This window comes from Hyperoodon ampullatus, assembly GCF_949752795.1.
Source record: "Hyperoodon ampullatus genome assembly, chromosome: 14".
NCBI lineage: Eukaryota > Metazoa > Chordata > Mammalia > Artiodactyla > Ziphiidae > Hyperoodon > Hyperoodon ampullatus.
In genome coordinates, this window is record NC_136927.1 from 24,976,385 (window position 1) to 24,997,825 (window position 21,441).

General features: G+C 45.7%; 1 protein-coding gene across 1 annotated transcript in view; it reads right to left on the minus strand.

Moving 5' to 3' along the window:
• Nucleotides 1-21,441, minus strand: part of ADCY9 (adenylate cyclase 9) — a gene marked incomplete at its 5' end in the record, with an annotated part of 124,964 nt that overhangs the window by 38,717 nt on the left and 64,806 nt on the right. The window contains one exon of the mRNA XM_079718319.1: nucleotides 6,730-6,920. Coding sequence (XP_079574445.1) covers nucleotides 6,730-6,920 — 191 coding nt within the window. The remainder of the gene's footprint in view (nucleotides 1-6,729; nucleotides 6,921-21,441) is intronic.

The following is a 21,441-nucleotide window of genomic DNA, read 5'->3' on the forward strand; positions in this document are numbered from 1 at the left end:
TTAGCATCTTATATGAACCGTGGTCCAGTTACCAAAACTAAGAGATTAACACTGGCACGGTACTATTAACCACGCTGCAGATTTTACTCAGATGTCCTTTTCCTGTTTCGGGATCCCACGCACATTTAGTCTCCTCCAGTCTGGGACATTTTTCAAGTGTCTTGGTTAGGTATTTTGTAAAATGTCCTTGAATTTGGATTTGTCTAATGTTTTCTCACGAGTTGATTGAGGTTTAGGATTTGAGGGAAGAAACCCACAGAGGCGATATGCCCTTCTCTGCACATAACACGGGGTGGGGGGGTGGTACATGATACCGCTGGTTTTCTTAATTGCAATGCTAAGCATCATCATTTGGTGAAGGTGGGCCCTGCTAGGTTTTCCACTGTCGAGTTACTATTCTTCCCTTTCTTTATTTTTTGGTGTGTCGCATGGCTTGTGGGATCTCAGTTGCCCTACCAGGGATTGAACCCTGGGCCACGGCAGTATAAGCCCGGAATCCTAACCACCAGGGAACTCCCTATTTTTCCCTTTAAAATGAATAAATATCTAAGGGGAGATGCTTGGAGGCTATGCAAATGTCCTGTTTCTCCTTAAACTTCTACCTACTGATTTTAGAATTCAGTGATGGATCTTGCCTGTAGCACTTATTACTGTGATGCTCTAAAGGTGATTTTTCTTTCCCTCACTCCTTCTACAATCTATTAGCTGGAATTCTTCTATAAGGAAGAGTTGTCAATTTATATGTGATGTGCTTCCTCCTAATTGAAGGAAACACACACACCTCTCAAAATACAGACACAACTTGAAAAGTCCTTTTTAAAAAAACTTACTTTATATCCACATTTCAGAGCCGGCCTTCAGATTACTATTTACTTATTTGTGTTGCAGCTTTATGGAGATATAATTCACGTACCATGCAACTCACTATCTAAAGTCTATAATTCAGGGCTTCCCTGGTGGCGCAGTGGTTGAGAGTCCGCCTGCCAATGCAGGGGACACGGGTTCGTGCCCCGGTCCGGGAAGATCCCACATGCCGTGGAGCAGCTGGGCCCGTGAGCCATGACCGCTGAGCCTACGCGTCTGGAGCCTGTGCTCCGCAACAGGAGAGGCCACAGCAGTGAGAGGCCCGCGTACCGCAAAAAAAAAAAGTTAAAAAAAAAAAAAATAAAGTCTATAATTCAATAGTTTTTAGTATAGTCACAGAATTGTGCAATCATCATCACTATCAACTCAGACAACTATTTACAATAAATACTTAATGTCTAAACTACACACACACACACACAGAGAGAGAGAGAGAGAGAGAGAGAGAGAGCGAGTGAGGGAGCGAGGGAGAGAGAGAGAAATCTATTACTTTTTCCATCTACAATAAAGTAAAAGGCCCTCACTTCCTCAAACTGAACTGACTAAGCCTATTCATAATGATTTTACATACAAATAACAAGGAGATAACAGAAGTGATCATTTTCTTAGAATCATTTAAAAAGCCATAGGGACTGTCACAGAAGGGTGTTCCTAGGGCAAGTGACCTCAAAGGGAAAGTATAACCCTTGTGAGACAGGACAGGCCCTCTCTGAATCCCCCCACGTGGGTGAATCCACTTTATCAGCCTCATTACCAATTGTAAACAGGGAGAAACACCCCATGAGCACATGCCCTGGGTTCTGAATAAGGGATTAAGGCAAACTCACGAAGACCAGCCAGGCAGGTGCATCCCAGGGAGATCTTTCAGGGATGACATAAGATGCTCTCACAGCTCATGTGGCTCAATGGTTAGGACGGATGTGATAAAACACCATCCACATCTTTGGTTTGCATTTCTTTGCTCTTTGCAAACACGTCAGCCTGGCTATTTTTATTGGCATGCGCAGTCTCCCTCCATCCGTCACCCACAGGGTTCATGATAAATGAGCAGCAGACACCACAGCAGGGCTGGGATCACACAAAACAGGTTGCACGTGTGCCGTGGCTACATCCCTTACAGCAACGATTAGCTGCAACAACTGAAGGACCCCCTTCAGCTCAGAGCAAACAGGGACCTTCCCGAGAGATTCAGTGACTCCTTGTGGGCGAACCAAACAGTGCCTCCGCCTGCTCCTGTCCTCCCTGCTCCTTCTGCGGTCAGCGTCCACCACTCCGTGCGGACTGAGTGAAAGTGCACTCCAGGGTCAGCTGAGCTTCTCCAACCCCAGCATTCACGGCGTGACTTCAGTTAATCTTCACGACAGCCCTGAGAAATTGCCATTTCCCTGTGGCTTACAGCCACGAGGTGACCTGTTCGATCCCAAAGCCAAGGCTTTGAGATGGATCCTCAGCTTTAGGTTCCAGCCTTTCTGAGGCACCCAAGCCACCTTCCGTGACACTGACGTGGCAAGGCCTTGTCTCCTTCCCTGGCTCCCTTCTTGCCTCCTCACCCCAAACCCTCCGGTACCTCTGCAGCTCAGCCCAGAGAGCCGAGTGCCACCATTCTGGTGGGACTCCCCTCCCCCCAGTATGTGACGTCAGGTCCTTCCTGAGGAGCAGCTCTCACGACCAGCCACACAAGAAGCCAAGGCTTAGGTGTGAAGGGTTCCCTCTGACGTATGACCTCAAGGCCAAAGCCCTTGACCTCTGCCATCACTACTGTTTCTTAGCAGGTCATCATAGTACTCAGACTATTCATGAAATATCAGGTGGCAATTGTCCAGCTGTGAGCTGGGAGATAACTTACAGACACACAGGGTACGTGTGCCAGGAGCGGAAAACAAGTGCTTCATGGGCATCACCTTGGTTCTGCCCAGGCTTCCAGTTCAGCCCTCAGTCTAACTCTGCAGAGCTACGTGTCTCTGCGTGTCATTAAAAAACTAAAAACATAAGCCAAAAGAAAGTCGTAATTATCTACTACATGCCAGGCACCATGCTGGACCCTTCGGAAAAACTTAAGTTATGTAACAAACGGGCCCTGCATTCAAATAGATCAGAGAAAGGGGCGTAAGAAACATAAGCAAGTATTTCAGGTTGCGTATGTTATAACCAAGTGGTACAGACTAACTGAATTAAGGCTTCAGAGGTGGGGTGGCGGCATCACTAGCTAGAGGGGTCACAGGAAACTAAGAAAGCTGCACAGTGAGAGAAGAGGGGAGTTTATGGGGACAGGGAAGCGATCACACTGCAGGCGAGAGCAACAGGACCAAGCCTCCGTGGATTCACTCGATGAGAATTTGCAGAACACCTTTCCTCTAATTCCTTGGTTCTTTCAAGGAATTAAGGAAACCAAGGCCCTCTAAAACCGAGTCCTCCTCCCGAGTTTATGATTAATCTCTCTGTCCCAAACTTTATTCCCTTTCTTGTCCCCTCTAACCTCAACTCTGTACTATCTAAACACTCCTCAGCCAGAGTCAGGTGACTAAGATGGCTATTGTCAATAACATCACTAACGCACTAAACTGCTGTTGTCGATATCACTGTTAAGGTACAAACTCAGGTTGTTTCTCCAGGGCAAGATGAGCAACAGACCGCCCCATCCATGGACCACCTGGCCTGAGAATCGTAAACCAGAGACATCCTGACTCCCAAAACTACGATTAAGAAATGTCACAGAAATGTCAGAACACGATGATTAACCCCAGCTTCACTCTTCTTCCCCCCTTTAACTCAAAGACCAAGCTGGAGTGGATCTGAGGCTTGTCTCCCACTCCTTTGCTTGGTGCCCTGCAAATAAACCCTGACTTTGCTGCAGACACCCACTGTCAGAGTTAGGCTTTCTGCACTGTGGGCAAAAGAGCCCTTTTGCTTGGTTACAAAACTCCTTCCACTAGATAAGCACACCCCCAAAAGGTACAGCTTGAAAGAAGAAATCTTTGGTCAAGAGGCCAGAGAATGCTGCATACCACTTCCTTCTCTGGAGACCTATCCATGCATGTTAGCATGCTAAAGGCTCTGAGAAGGCCTGCAGTAAAGAAACCCTTTCAGTGTTGTTTAACCCATATTGACTTGACCACAGAACACTTTTTCCGTACTGGACACCCATTTCCATCCTGAGAAACTTCTGTTCAAGGGAACCTACTTGGGGAATCCTCCTTAGACCAGGCCTCTTCCACTGGTCAGGGCTTCTGGCGCTGGGCAGGGGGAGGAGGGAGATGTGGGGAGACAGAAATCCCCATGGGAGTCAACTCCTGTTGGCTGCGGTGGCAGCAGCAACAAAGGGAAAGAAGTCTGTTGACAGAAAGAGTCAACAGATCCTGGGAAAGGATGAGGAGGAACTCGTCTGTGATCCAGCGAATCAGAACAGCTCACCGTGGTGCAGACAACATGGAGCAACAAACCAGTGGCACACGTGAGCCACCGACACGCTTGTGGGATAAATCTACTCAAAGAACCTGGAGCAAGAGACTGCGATTTCACTTTTGTATTGTTCAAAAACTCTTACTTGAGGGAAGGCCTTGTATGTCAGATTATAATCTATGTAATCTTTAAAGGAGACCTCAGTTTTCTGCCTTTCAAGTCTAGGATGACGGTTCATAGCGATTCACTTGGTTCCCCGGTGCTTATGCCTCTCAGCCGCCTGCCCTGGCCCGACCTGCACCCAGGAACCAGGGCCCAGAGCACTGTGAGGAGGGACCCCAAGTGGCAAAGCCTGGCATGGAGACCGGGCCTCCTATCTCCTCATGCTCCTTCCACTCCAACTGTGAATCCCAGGAACCCTATGCTTCAGGGGCGTCCCTCATCTCAGATGTCCTATTATCCCCAAACACCATCAAAACATCCCCAAAATTATATTTCATATCCACTCATCTTTCCCTCCTGGAAGGGGCAGAAAGATCCTTTTTTTTTTTTTTTCTCAAATTCCTTTTGGTAAACACAGTTAACTTCATAGATCACAAGACTATTTGGAAAATTTATACATGGCAATAGAATATGCTAAATAGTTTTTGCCCAACCAGATCAAAAACAAATAAATATATAAATAGGTTTATGACTAGAACAAGAAATGTTCCATCAGGGGGAGAGAAAACCTTCTTAAGGCAATTTAGCGCAGAATGCCTGTCATTAACACTGCAGGTGTGTGATACAGTGAGGCCTCAAAGGCACACACCCTCATGGATAGAAACACACACACACATCACCTAAAGTGGCAGACAAATGCAACAAAACATTTATTTTTGGCTTTGAGCTCTATTTCTCTACTTGACTACAGCTCAGTTGGAAGCCTGAGGAAACAATTTCTCCCCAAATAATAAGGCTGTATTTGGAAGCCATGTTTTTGTTCCCCTCCCCACCTAGCTCTTCCCAGCCCATGTTCGGTGGTAGCCTGTGAGCAGGGGACTCCTCTTTCTGACTCCTGTAAGACAGGAGCCCGGGCAAAGAGTGCAGGCATTAAGGAAATTTCAGCTACATGTGCTGTTATGCGTGTGCCAGAGAGCACAGGGGAAGCTGTTATGCGTGTGCCAGAGAGCACAGGGAAGGACAGGGTCAAATACCCTATCCTCAACAGGTGTGAGTTTACCCTTCCCCTCTAGGGGCCATTGGGTCATGTCTGGAGACCTTGGTTGTCACACTGGTAAGAGAGGGTGCTACTGGCATCTAGTGGGTGTAGGCCAGGGATGCTGCTCAACATCCCACCATGCACAGGATGTCCCCTCCACAAACAGTTCTCTGGCCCAACATGTTGATGGTGCTGAGGCTGAGAAACCCTGCACTAAGTGAACAAAGCACACGATGAAAACGATACGTGTGTGCTGTCCACAAACCTGAACACAGGAACCGCACACAGTGCCTGGATGAGAGACACCATGAAGTCCAACACAGTGAAATAATCTGGACACTGCAGCCGAGTGCCACATTATGATGCCTTCAGCTGAAGTACCAAGATCGCAAGCTTTCAACTCTGTTAATGATGTGGATAGGCATGAATGTACTGGATTACAGCCATACCAATAGGCCATCGTCCTGACCAAACATCACTGTGTTATTTGAGAGCACAAAACAGTGATGTGGAACTGTTTTAACTGTCTCTCTCTTTAAAAAAAAAAAAAAAAAAAAAAAGGAAATGGCAAATATTTAAACTGTAAAAATAAACAAGAGGTATCAGTGGAGGAACTAAATCAAATGTGAAATCTGAGGAACAACTCACATGCCAGAGTGATTTCGCATGCCCAGGGTCCATCATGTTAATTCCCTGGTAGTTTATTGGGACGGAAATGCACCCAATATGCAGCCACCAGGATATCTCTGTCCCAGTGATGAAATATTATAATGTTCTTGGCAAGCCTGTACTCTTCCAATGAGCTACAGTACAAGATTCACCCACACCAACAAGATTTAAAATAATCATAAAACACTGAATTTCAAGAGATGTTTGAGTATTTGAGAAAGTGGTCTCTGAAATAAGATACAAACTAGCCCTCCAAGCAAGGATGCTGGGAGAATCACCTTTACTCTTATCATTTATCGTTAGCTTTCAGAAATCCCAAAAGACATCATAGGCTGCAGAGAAAGAAAATAGTAACTCAAGTGAGAAGCAACTCTATGCAGTGTAGAAAGAAAATGGAGGTGCATATGTCAAAAAAAGCAAAGATATTAAAAATGCAAAATGCTGCTAACTTTATACTAAATTTAAAAATCATAAAAACCAAATGTAAGGGCATTCCAAGTCGTCTGCCACAGACCCGAAGGCTGTTTTTTATTTCACATGTTCTACTGCAGAATTAGTATCAAGTTTTAGAAGTTAGGAAAAAAAAAAAAACTAACCTTAAGGTTATCAAAGGTTTTGACAGTCTGCGCCAAGTCACTGACACTCCCTGGCGATGCTGTCCCCCGTCCCCTAGGGCCTGAGGACACCTGTGAGCCGTCAATGACCTCAAAGCCAGAAAGCAAGGCCTCTGAACAGCTGCAATGAGACTCCTTCGCTCTCTGACCCGCTATCAGGTATGTCTTCAAACCTATGGATAAAAATTACAGTCAGCACAGGTGGACACCAGCGTTGGTCGAAACGTAGCTCCGTCTTGCTCTCTACGCAGGACACGCTCCTAGAAAGTTGAGAGTAAAGTGAAAATGAGAATAGGTCATATTTTACTACTACTCCCATGACCTTTCCAGAGACGCGCAGCCTCAGGGAGAACGACTGCCTCCAAAACACACCATGTATTCACGCTGTGTTTTCTCTGAATGGAGGCTGCATGCTTCATCTTCTGGGGCTGAAACAAGGGTTTAAAAGTCCTTCCTTGGAAGGGTCACATGGCCTCTTTCTGACGGCAGCAGAGCCCACTGAGTGCAGACCCTATACATTTCTTGGGTTTGTTTCTATCTGTAAATACCAGTCGCCGACATTCATAATCGTCAGTCTAGATGTGAGGGTGACTACAGACCATGTTACCTACGTCAGGGACTGGCAACCACCATGAAAAGGGAGACCAGAATGTGCACCAGCGGGGGATCTAAGCCCTCCCTCGATTCAGACTTAACAAGTATCTCTTTTCTGTTGGATCCAAACATTCACACGGCAGGAACATCAGCTTTTTTTATTTTTTAAATATTTATTTATTTGGTTGCACCAGGTCTTAGTTGTGGCTGGTGGGCTCCTTAGTTGCAGCTCGCCGGCTCCTTAGTTGCAGAACGTGGGCTCCTTAGTTGCAGCTCCAGGGCTCCTTAGTTGCAGCTCGCCAGCTCCTTAGTTGTGGCACTCAAACTCTTAGTTGTGGCATGCATGTGGGATCTAGTTCCCTGACCAGGGGTTGAACCCAGGCCCCCTGCACTGGGAGTGCGGAGTCTTATCCACTGCGCCACCAGGGAAGTCCCAGAACATCAGCTTTTTGTCAAGCTGCAGTCTATGTGAATTTTATTCTCTCACAAAATCCCCACTGTAAAAAAAAGTTGGTTAAATGGACTATTAACCTACAACTTTACAGTCCCCATTAAAGGCTGAAGTAACAATATATGCTATAGAGTTAAGGAGCTGTAACAGGTGGGCTGCTCCTGGTGTACAGGACTATCTGCTGGGAGGTGAGTAAGGAGCAGCTTTTCCAGATGGAACTCAAGGGCTTTCTGAAAAAGAAGCAAGCCTTATTTAAAGAAATCCGTTGTTAGTCCTTACTGGAATTTAACCAGATTACGAATTTATGAAAGGGAGTGACAATGTGATTTATTCAATAAACATTTATTTTAGGCCTGGTGTATGCTGTACACAGAGAATAAAATTAGAACAAAGCAGGATTCCCATCTTAAGGAGTTTAAGCTTCAGCAGAAGGTGGTAGAGAAAAGCCATCATGGGACTTCCCTGGCAGTCCAGTGGTTAAGACTTTGCCTTCCAATGCAGGGGGTGCGGGTTCCATCCCTGGTCAGGGAGCTAAGATCCCACATGCCATGTGGCCAAAAAACCAAAACATAAAACAGAAGCAATATTGTAACACGCTGAATAAAGAATTTTAAAATGGCCCATGTCAAAAAAAAATCTTAAAAAAATAAAAGACTCTATACGCTATGTAAGAAAATAAAGTACATTTAAAAACAAAAAAGAAAAGAAAAGCCATCATTGAGAGACCCAATCAAGAGGTGACATGTGTCTACACTGCTGGATTCATACAGTTTCTTGCACTCAGTACATATTTAATAAATGCTCTAAAATTAATTAAGCAAATAACCCTGGGACTATTTAATCAGTAATTTTAATCATTTTATAATTAAACCACCATTTCATCACTTTATCTTTCTTCCTCTCCCTCCCTCCTTATAAAATACTGTATAGCATACGTTTTTAGGTCAACCGTTCAGAGAATTTGGCAAGAGTCCCAGGACACCTAGAGACATCCAGGAGTATAGCCAAATCACAGGTGGGATCCAAAGACTGAGATAAATAATTTTAGATGCTAACTGACCCCAAAGGAGGTTGTTAAATGCTCACTCTTAACTAAGGTCCTGAACTTCCATATATTTTTTCCAACCAAAAATATACATCCCAAATGATATATAGGATCAATCACAGTTATGTATAGGATCAATCACAGTTCTGACTAGCTACATGTATACACTTGAAAGGGAAGTGTGAACTAGAATACAACGGTAGGGTAAAAGCAGCTTTGCGAGAATTTCTCAGACTCTGTTACAGAAAACACTGAGCTGATTTTATCATTTCGCCTTGGGAGAGTCAGAAAACACAAGCTCTGTGGGCTGAGGAGAGAAAAGCCCTATTTCTGACCTGCCGTGGCATCTCATCCCTGGCTTCACCCAACCAGGGCATGAAGAGGCCTGGTCCCTGGAGCTGCTGTAACTAGTCCCTCTCGAACTCCCGGGTGTGGCAGATAAGTCACCTGCAGCGGGTGGGGAGGGGGGCCCAGAGAACACCCGCAGCTGCTGCAGGGGCTGCCTTGGGGAATAGACAAAGGAAGGGCATTTTTGGATTGCAGGGGTGAGGAGCTGAGGCTGCAGGGGAAGGTTTTCCGTCATGTCTGTAGCTGGCCCTGACCCCAGAACTGCATTCCCATGGGGAGGCCGGCAGCTCGGGGCTCACCTGCCTGGGGCTCTGCACCCCTGGGCCCTGCTCCCAGTCAGCTCTCTCACACCCAGGAGGGGTCCTCAGTCAGGGAACCACTTATCCCCTCCCTGTATGGCTCCTCGGGCAAGAGCAGGTGAAGGAGGCCTTTCCTGGAGGCGTGACAACTACAGAAGAGAAAGGGCTGAGCCTGCAGCCCCACAGGGCCACGAATACATGATGATGATGCAGCCAGTCCTCCAAGCAGGAGTGCACCCTCCACCTGGGCATGGAGCCAGCTCCGCAGCACAGGCTCTGATGCCTGCCTTGGGGTGGGCACCCCTGAGGTTTGTTGTTGCTGCTTTGAATTGTGACTACTGAGTTGCCACTAATTGCTCAAACATTTATTAAGTGCCTCTGTTTACCATGCACTGTGAGGGTGCTGAGGGGACAAGCGTGAACACGGCAGCCGTGACCCTCCCTGTACAGGGCGGCTCCTGCAGGGGGATCTCGGCAGCAGGTGGGTACGCCTACCCGGTCCAGGACCAGGAAGCACAGGAGGGTGTAACTCACAAAGATTCAGAGGTTTGGGAAGGCCTCCTGGGTGAAGTCCCCTCCACATTGAGGGCTACAAGATGAGGAGAGGCCAGCCCAGCGAAGGCCACCAGGACCAGGGGCTGGACAGCGTGGTCAGGCTGTGGGTGTCACCAGAATAGTCGATGAACCGGACTCCAGAAAGGGAGCCTTTGGCAGGGAGAGTGGAGGGATGGAGGTGAGTGTCGTGTGGATGGAACAGAGAACATGTTCGGGGCAGCGAGGTGGGGGGCAGAGAGGAGCTGAAGTCCGTGCAGGGCACCAGGGAGACCAGCTCCAGGAGCCTTCACTCTGGGGGCAACAGGGGTGAGGAGGAGTAACGAGCAGGCACCAGGCTGAGGAAAGGCCAGGGAGCCCTGGAAACGCCAGCCACAAGTGGGTGGTGAGGGAGTCAAGGGACAAGGGAGGTGGGAAATAATGGTGAAACCTACTCCTTCTGAAGTGCAGGGGCAACAGGCAAGGCTTCCACGGAAAGCACGAGTGTGACAGGTAAGGGCGTGTGGCTTCCAGGGAGAAGCCCTGGAAGGCTTCTGTCCCTCCTAAACAGGATGCAGTGAGATACTTCATGGCTCCACATCTCACTAAGAACAGGACTCACCCCACAGGGCTGACTCGAGGATTAAATGATTAACACACATGAAGCCTTCACGGCAGTGCCTGGCACACAGTAAAAACTCAGTAACATTAGCTATTATTATCAATGTGGGTGTTTGACCCGCTTATCGCTGTGAGTCTTTTTTATGCTCCTTCTATGTACAAAAGCATTTGCAGGACTGTTAAATCAATAACTGCTCCAAATTTGTTCCTAACTTGAATTTTTCTTTGGGTAGCTCCTAACAATCAACCTGTATTAGTAACATAGCAATGCGAGTGTTCCAAAGGACAAACGCACAGATGTGTCCATGGCAAGCAAAAAATCGGTGAACAAATTAAGCAACTTTTTTTATGCTTCAATATGGAAAGTTAAATTTAAAGTGAAATGTTTTGCCAAAACTGGAGTGATATCAGTAATGATAAAGTCAGACCGGATATGAAAGGTCCCAGGGAACGTATCAGGGCCGGGTGACTGGCTGCAGTCAGGAGAGGTCATAAGACATAAGGATTTAATGAGTAACGACACACATGGACCTTGGGGTCCAAGTTCGTTAGAATGGCTCTTTTAGAGCAGAAAGTCAAAATAAGGCAGCTAGATTATTTATTTCGCTAAGTATAGTGTAAACAGGAGAACAATTAATAAGGTTTCTTATATTCTTTCCTGGTAATTGACTTTAAACCTCACTGGCACGGATGTCTTTCATCGGCTTAATTTCACAGCAGGTAGAGAAGTGGGGAAGACGGTTCCCATGAGCTCCTGTCTCACGGAGGTGTCGTCTGCAGCTGTGTGTGCCCGGGAGGCTGACGTGGTTAACAGTCTTAACTATAGCATCAATTCTTCGAGGAGAAAAACTGAGCCTTGCACACAACTTGGGTTTAGTTTTCGTGAGCCGAGTGTAATTTGAGTGAGTGCCAAAGTCCATTTTGGAAAAGAAAGACTATTCTGGCCTTTTTATCACGGTCTTTTTCTGCAGAACTCTTGCTTTGGAGGGTGATACCCTCAATCCAAGAACCAAGGGCCTGAGTGTCAACCCAACAGAAATAGAATAATCAGGAAGGAAAGAATGTCTGCAGGTGTGTTGGCAGTTAGCAGCGTGACATAGCAAACGCCTGGGAGCTTGCATCACTGATGATCTGAAACAATCAATATAAGGGAGGCAACCAGTTTGGGCCGGTTCACAAATCAAAGGGTCTAAAAACTTATTCACTTTGTAATGAATTTTTCCTTCTAATGATATCTGTAATGGACGAGTAGCATGAGGATTATTTAAACTAAAATGTAGTCAGTCAATATGGAAAATAAAGGTTAAAAGCGCTCAATCTTAATCTACCAAATAACCAGGGCCTAAAAACTATAGATATGATATTTCATAATTATCTATTGCTTCTGCTTAGGAAGGCCAAAAGTTCTGGTGAGAAAAAAAAAAAGCATTTTCCACCTTGTTAACATCAAAACACTCTGGATGGGCCTAAGTCCTCTCTGCTCCTATGTGAAACAATTAATCACACGGAGGTGATCTGTCCTGGTTGTCCCAACACTTGACAATAAATCACAAGTTCCAACAGCAAATGGCTGTGGGTGAAACTTAACTTTCTTCTCAAAAAGTGAAGTCCCAAACAGTAAAATACGAGACGGACTAACCCAAGCAGGTGAAAGAAACAAAGGGTGGGCACCACACCTGAGTGGCTTGATCTTGACTACACCTTTAGCCTAACCAACAGACTCTTTCAAGAACATGCACGTGCGCACGCCCACCCCACAGCTGCTCCTGTGGCGGGCATCCTCTGCACCAGCCTCCATCTCTCTGCAGGAATGGGTACATGTCACGGCCAAAGGTGAGTGACTGGGCAGTCACCTCGTGACCATGTTCCCCTGAGCTGTCTTCTTTTGAACTTTCCTACTTGACATGAATAAGGGCTACCCTGCTCAATGCTCAGAACTAACACTGAGAGAGTCCAGTGTAACTGCCTTCAAAGACCCACTCCTCCCACCTCTAAAAAACTCCCAAATTAGGGTTTAATACCCAGGCCTTCAAAAACTATGAAACGAGTTCTTTGAAAGGTAGCATTTGGCTGTTTATGGAAACAGTCTGCCAGGTACTAACCAACTCATTTATTCATTGGCTCATTCACACATTCACTTACCCAGCAAATGAAACATTTATTGAGTACCTACTAAGGGTGAGGACCTGGGCTGAGTGTTGAAAGAAATGGATAGGAAAAAGGAATGCTCTGGTGTTAGCAACAGTGCAGATGAAAACCGTAACCCAATATGGAAATACCAGTCACCTAATGGTGACCCCATTTCAAAGGGCTGCTGTGAGGATTTAATGAGTTAATGCTTTTCCTTAGAGCATCTTCAGGAACACTCAGGAGTAACTCAGAGTAGACTAAGGAAGGGCATGAAGTAATATTCATAAAGAATTACATGGGAGGATGGGAGGCTGGCAGTGAGGAAGAGAACAATTAGTAAGTGATGACGCATCGACAAGAAGAGAGAATCATGTGAAGTCAAGTCTGTGTGCTGGCGGGATGTTCGCAAGTGACAAAAGGCGTTTTTACAGTGAGTTTTAGAAAACAAAAGGAAAGTGAAGGTCTATGATAACTATCTTGGAATACTGTATACAACAGAGTTGAAATAATCAGAAGAGACTATGAAACAAGACGGCTAGAAGGAAGGGTGTCGGGAACTGAGACGGACTAACAACTAATAAACTGTTATTCACCAAATGTTAACCCAGAGAGTGGTCATCAGATACAAGACAGCACGTCAGGTCACATCTGGAGCAATTACAGGAGGAGCCACAGACCGTATTTTTTCCCCGGAGAATTGAGAAATAATAGTTAATTTTAAGATTTTAAGTTAAACTAACAGTTTAAAAATTAATAATTAGGGACTACCCTGGTGGTGTAGTGGTTAAGAATCCATCTGCCAATGCAGGGGACACGGGTTCGAGCTCTGCTCCGGGAAGATCCCACATGCCGTGGAGCAACTAAGCCCGTGTGCCACAACTACTGAGCGTGCGCTCTAGAGCCCACGAGCCACAACTTCTGAGCCCACATGCCACAACTACTGAAGCCCACGCGCCTAGAGCCCGTGATCCGCAACAGGAGAAGCCACCGCAATGAGAAACCTGCGCACCACAACAAAGAGTAGCCCCTGTTCGCTGCAACTAGGGAAAGCCCGCGCGCAGCAATGAAGACCCAACGCAGCCAAAGATAGATAGATAAATAAATAAATAAATAAAAATTTTAATTAATAATTAATTTTAAGAGTGGCAGATTTATGTACAGTATAGACAATGGAAAACAGATTCTAGAAAGAAGATAAATGAAAGACTCAATTTAAAATCTGGGAATAGGTGGCAGCTAAATAATTGAAAAATGAAGCCAAAAGAAAGGGAATACATCAAAAATAGAAATAAAGCTATAGGATGCTACAGGAAAGAAGCCAGTCACAAAAGGCCACATACTACATAATTCCATTGATATGAAATGTCCAGAATAGGCAAAAATCCAGACACAGAAAGTAGCCAAGTGGTTGCCAGAGGTTTGGGGGTTGAGGAATGGGGAGCAATTGTTAATGGTACAGGGTTCCTTTAAGGAGTGATGAAAATATTCTAAAATTAGATTGTGGTGATGGTTGCACAACTGTGAATACTCTAAAAACCACTGACTTACATACTTTGGAAGCATGAACTGTACAGTACATTAATTATACCTCAATAAAGCTGTTTTTAAAAAACAAAACTATGCAAAGATCAAGATGTAACAGTCCTGAGATTCAGAGAACAAATGAAAAAAAAAACAGTAAGAAATACACTATCCTTGGGAATTCAAAGTAAAGGAGTGGGCAGTAGCAGGTAAAAGAACAATGTTTCAAATAAAGGCTTGGAAATAGATAACGTAGTAGAGCTAGGATGGAAAAACATATAAATAAGAAATAAGGCTAAATAACCTTGAAGAACTAAAAATTCAACATGGCATGAGTTCAGAAGTCTGGGAGAGATTAAACAAAACAAAACAAAAGTTTGACCTTCAGGAGATATCTCCAAGAATCATCAAATTAGCAACACTCACTGCTGCAGGCTAGTCCAGAAGAGCTGGCCCGACACCCAGGCTGTCTTCCTAGATCACCAACGCGATTCCCCCCCAGATGACAAGCGCTCACCGCACTGCACGGCAAGGCTGCCAGAGCACCAGGGCTGCAGTCCCACCACAACGCAGTAGAGGCGGGGTTCTCCCAGCTGCCCCAGTACTGCTGCTCCCCTCTCACCCACCAGGACTTTCACCTGCAAAGGGCAGGGGCACCACCACCAGCGACACTTCCTGGGAGCATCTTTAGATGAGAAGAAAGGCAACATAGACAACCTCACCCGGAAACTTCATATTATGCAAAAAAAAACAAAAACAAAAACAAAAACCACAACTCTTACCATTCCTGACTAGCCTTTCCTGGGAGTAACCGTGCCTTTACCACCTGTTCCTTCGTGGAAATGTTTATCCAGACTCTGGCTGGCTCCCAAATCACATTTCCAGCACAGTCAACACACTTGCTGCGAATTTCCTCACTTTCCAAGTCAACCAGTTTTCAGGTCACATCAAAGTTTTCTCTCTTTTGATGAGTGCTTTGCATACCGGCAGGAACACTGCCAGAAACAATTTCCCAAACTGCATTTTCTTGTTCCCATAGGCAGACTTGCTCGAGCCATAGAACTGGGAAACCCAAATCTCTCCTTTCTGACCAAGAAGCAATATCTTCTTAGATATCTCATTTCTCTAATTTCATTTCAGCATTGGAGGTGGTCTATCTTAGACCTTTTTCAGGAGAATCAAAGCTGTGTCTGTGTGGTATGTTCTTAAGAACCTGAAAAGTGTTGCTGGGCATCAGACAAGAAGTCAAGGGCCCATCCCTTCACTCGGGGGTCACCGGCCAGGTGGTCCCCTCTCCCTCTCTAGCCTCACACTGTAATTCCTGCCTCAAGAAAATCACAGCTACGTTGTAGACTCTCGCAGAAGCAAAACTGAAAGTGAAACCAAGGCAGTGAGTAGTGAGTGCCCACATATGAGAAGAGGTCGAGGGACGGTCCAGGGGGCACATCGACATGCAGAGATGTGACTTATATAAAAACGTGACCTGGGGCTGCAGTCAACAGCCCCTCATTCGCAAGAAGGGGGTGGATGAGTCTTGAGGAGTCCCCCGTCTAAAGGCGGAGAGTGAGGAAGACCCTAAAGGAGAGGCAGATGCGGGCAGAAGGCCAGGGATTCAGACTCCCCAGGAAGGAGGGGCAGACACTCCAGCAAGCAGGTCCCTGCACCGTAGAGGTGCTGGCCCCAAACCACATAGCTGAGTACTTGGAGAGAAGCAGGCATGAAGAGCACCTAGTATCACAGGGAAAGAAACAAGAAAAAATCAAAGTGTTATTCTGAATAACACTAGACCACTTTAAAAACACAGAAATACAGCTTGAGGAGCTAATGTAAAATGTGGTAACAACAGTTGATAACACTGTATTATATAACTGAAATCTACTAAGTGAATAGAACTTAGATGTTTCCACTGGAAAATAAAAAAAGATAAATATGTGAGATGATGAATGTGTTAATTAACTTGATGAGGGAATCCTTTCACAATGTATACATATATCAAATCACAATCTACCCTTTAAATATCTTAAAATTTTATTTGTCAATTATAACTCAATAAAACTGAAACATTTTACAGAAAAAAAACACAGAAATACACCAAAATATTAACAGGGCAACAGGATTATGGAAATTCACTTTCTATATTGAATCTTCTTATTTATGTTTAAAATAAGCATAAAGTTTTGAACTTATTACAAAATATTTTAGACATAGTAACATGTAAGGAAAAGTAAGCTGAAGACTCAGAGTCCCTCCAGTCTAAGGAACAGATGGTCGCCTGTACCATCCAGGTTCCCTGCAGGCCTTCCCCACCACACCCCTCCTCCCACACAGAGCACAGAACTATCCAGAACACCATGGCGACAGGCTCCTCCCCACGTGTTTCTTTAAATTTTCACTACATACGTATGTAATGCTAAATAATACACAGCATTAATATGTGTTTTTTTTAACCTTTACATAAATGACATCATTTTACAAGTATTCTTTTGAAAGTTGTTCTTTTTGGTCCAGCAATATGTTTGAGAATCATCCATACTGATACATGTGATCCACATTCATTTATTTTCAACACTATGAAATGTCCCACTGAATAAATATCACCATGATTCAAAAAAGAAAACCTCCAAGTATTATGTTAACACCAATGATAAACTCTGTGTTCTGTTAAAAATAAGAAAGAAATATGATAAATCAATAGGGTAAAGACATGCTGAACGCAAAAATACCACTGATTCAAAGAATACATCATAAATATACATTTAAGAATGAAATGGGGGAACTTCCCTGGTGGCGCAGTGGTTGAGAGTCCACCTGCCGATGCAGGGGACACGGGTTCGTGCCCCGGTCCAGGAGGATCCCACATGCCGCGGAGCGGCTGGGCCCGTGAGTCATGGCCGCTGAGCCTGCGCGTCTGGAGCCTGTGCTCCACAACGGGAGAGGCCACAACACTGAGAGGCCCACATACCGCAAAAAAAAAAAAAAAAAAAAAGAATGAAATGGAACTTGTGAAGACTAGTAAAAAAAAAAAAATCAGGAGAGGAGCTCAAGGATGGAAGAAAAGTTGCTGGAAAAAAGTCAAAGAAATCAAACTCAGTGAACATGGCAGGCCAGGCACCACAAAGATCACACTGAAATGGAAAAAACGAAATAGGGAGATGAGAGGAATACAGAGCTCCTCAAATTGTGAGTTAACGAGCCTGAGAGGTGACAATTCCATTACCCTGGTTAAAAAGACCCTTGGGACTGCTGTAGTTAGGTCATATGCCTGCCACTTTCCCAAATGAAGAAATGGACAGAGGGTCCCAGGGAAGAACTCCCAACCAGGCTGACTCAACCCAATCAGGTCAAAGGCTCAGCAGTACGGCTCCACCTGACTTTTCAGCCATACACAGCTGGGCTGGGAGGAGCTGGAGGAGAAGGTTCCAGGCGGTTCCAGAAAGCTGAAGAGGCTTTCGGGGGGTTGATGAGATAATACAGGAAGTGGACTATTGGGGGGGTGTAAAGAATGTGGCCCAGGGCTGTCCAAGAGAACTGTCTTTGATGACAGAAATGTCCTACGGCTGTCAGTTCAGCTGCCACCAAGCACTTGAAATGTGGCTCATACAAGTGAAGAACTAAATTTCTTTTCTATTTTTTTAAATTTATTTTATTTTATTTATTTATTTTTGGCTGCTTTGGGTCTTTGTTTCTGCACACGGGCTTCCTCCAGTTGCAGTGAGCAGGGACTACTCTTCATTGCGGGTGCGCGGGTTTCTCACTGTGGTGGCTTCTCTTGTTGTGGAGCACGGGCTCTAGGCCCACAGACTTCAGTAGTTGTAGCACGTGGACTCAGTGGCTGTGGTACGCGGGCTCTAGAGTGCGGGCTCAGTAGTTGTGGCGCACGAGCTTAGTTGCTCCACGGCATGTGGGATCTCCCCGGACCAGGGCTTGGACCCGTGTCCCCTGCATTGGTAGGTGGACTCTCTCTCTTTTTTTTTAATATTATTAAACTATTATTTTTAATTTATTTATTCATTTATTTTTGGCTGCGTTGGGTCTCTGTTACTGCACATGGGCTTTCTAGTTGCAGCGAGTGGGGGCTACTCTTTGTTGTGGGGCGTGGGCTTCTCATTGTATTGGCTTCTCTTGTTGTGGAGCATGAGCTCTACAGCACGGGCTCAGTAGTTGTAGCACACGGGTTGCACCGCGGCATGTGGAATCTTCCTGGACCAGGGCTCGAACCCGTGTCCCCTGTATCGGCACACGGATTCTTAACTACTGCACCACCAGGGAAGCCCAGAACTAAATTTCTAATGTTTACTCATTATAACAAATTTTAAATAGCTACATGTGGCTCACTGCTGCCACAATGAACAGTGAAGATCCAGATCCTTCCTTATTGGGAAACAGGAATGAATTGGCAACAGAAAGCTCCTTCTCATCTTTACTAACTAGAGAAGAGGTATAAGAACCATTAAAAAAAAGAATGAGTGGAGCAAAGAGGAAAACTAAATGTGAAACCAATAAGCATGAACTTCTATTTATTATAGATGACATTTAGTAGCAAAGACGAGGGGCAAACTACCCTGTACACTAAGAGCAGGAGTAGCCAATTGGAAAAGAGGGTAGAAATAGATACTCTAGCAAACAAAATGGTAGACAACCTCTAAGAATAAGAAAACAGGAGAGGACTCCCCTGGTGGCGCAGTGGTTAAGAATCTGCCTGCCAATGCAGGGGTCACGGATTCGAGCCCTGGTCCAGGAAGATCCCATATGCCACAAAGCAACTACGCCCCTGCGCCACAACTACTGAGCCTGAGCTCCAGAGCCCGCGGGCCACAACTACTGACCCCACATGCCACAACTACTGAAGCCCACAGTGCCTAGAGCCCGTGCTCCACAACAAGAGAAGCCACCACAATGAGAAGCCCATGAACTGCAACGAAGAGTAGCTCCCGCTCACTGCAACTAGAGAAAGCCTGCACGCAGCAACGCACCCATAAATAAATAAATAAATAAATAAATAAATAAATAAATAAATAAGTTTAAAAAAAGGAAAAAGAAAACAGGAGAGCTTGGAAAGATTGAACATTTTCCAATAAAAACTTAAAATGGTTTGAAAATTTGATTCAAAAACCTAATTCAGAGCTCATCTGTATATAGTTCAACCTTGCTTGAGATGTATTATTCCTAAAAATGTTTTTAATATCAATAGTTTTAAGACATGCTGTATTTTCCACTTTTTTTTTTTTTTTTTTTTTTTTTTGTGGTACGCGGGCCTCTCACTGTCGTGGCCTCTCCCATTGCAGAGCACAGGCTCCGGACGTGCTATTTTCCACTTTTTATACACTTTAAATTGTACTGCATGATTCCTAAAAGCAGTCCGTAAAACGAACACTGAGCTCTCTGATCTTTTACACCCATTAAAAGCAACACATGTAGTAAAACACACCACTGAACAAATTACCATTTCGTGGGGGTTCTCTGTCTCCACTGGCCTGAATGTTGAACTAGGCACGTGGCCATGATGTTAATGGATTTGGCACAAACCACCAAGGCCAGGCCGGAGAAGGCGGCAGGAGAAGGCGTCTCACGAGCGGTATCACTGTACTGGCCTTTCTGCTGAGGCCCAGCCCCAGGCAAATATGTGAAGCAGATAAACTGACTGGTTGCCTCGGCCAACCTCCCCTCTCTTTCTGTTCTTCCCAGGTCCCCTCCGCCCTGCCACCTGCTGTCTGAGTGTCCACCAGTGTCTGCATGATCGAGGGCTTTGGGGTGCTGTGACATCACCCGGGATGAGAGAGAGGAGGGAGCCCTGGGGACCACACCCCTGCCCCCTGTTCCCATGAGCTGCCCACCGTGGTCAAGGAATTCACCCCTGCAGCTGACTGATCTGCATATTGTGCCTTCCTGACTCGAATGCAGTGAAAACATCTGGTCCCTGGTGACAGCCCAGAAACTCCTGTGTCACCAACATCCAGGCACAGTTTCTGCCGGGCACCACAGGAGCGGGCCTCCACGCCGAGGGCAGGTCCCAGCGTAAAGCTGTGCCTCATCTGGGATCATCACGAAACATGGCATTCCCACTGGATTCTCTGAAATACTTTAAATTCCTTGAGGACCCAGAATGACACCTTCTGGAGACTAGATGGTGAACCATGGGTTCTCAACCTGATCAGACCCAATGGCCCTGTGTTATCCCATTTTTATTGCATACTTCATTTGCAATGTCCTCTTTACACTCCTGAATAAAATTAAATTCATGGACCATACATAACCCTTCATCACCGAGACCACCCAAAACACCTCTACCAATCTCCTGCTGCGTGGTCTTGCATCAAGCCGCCTTAGGACACAGCAGGGGGAGCTTGGGAAAGTGGCTGCTGGGCCACGGCAGGGCCTCTTGCCCTACAAGCAGCCAGAAGTTCCACAGTTCTCTTCCCACACCTCCCCCTGCCAAGAGAAAACCAGCTGGAAGGATATTTAAAAGACTGAAGGGACTTCCTTGGTGGCCCAGTGGTTAAGAATCTGCCTGCCAACACAGGGGACACGGGTTCAATCCCTGGTCCAGGAAGATCCCACATGCCGTGGAGGAACTAAGCCCATGTGCCACAACTACTGAGCCTGCGCTCTAGAGCCCGCGAGCCACAACTACTGAAGCCCAGGTGCCTAGAGCCCGTGCTCCGCAACAAAAGAAGCCACTGCAGTGAGAAGCCCGCACACCACAATGAAGAGTAGCCCCCGCTCCCCACAACTAGAGAAAGTCCACGCGCAGCAACGAAGACCCAACACAGCCAAAAAATATATATATATATAAAGAAATAAATGAATAAAAAGACTGAAAATTCCACAGTGCTGTATGTGCATCTATTACAAAACTGTATACATAACATGTGAGTGTGTGTGTATCCACAGCAATTTTAAAAGGAAACGATTTCGGAACATATCCTATTCATTCTTTCAGCAAATAATGAGCTCCTGAAATCTGCCAAGAATGAGGCTAGGCCCATTATAAATGCTCTTAGTACCGTACATTGCCTCTGTCTTACTCATCTGAGTACCGACAGCACCCAGCTGAAGGCCTAGCACACAGGGCATTCAAACGCGGCAAGAGCTGACCACACCCCTACAGCAGTGGTCCATTTGCAGAACAAAGTACTGAAAGTACTGTACCTTCT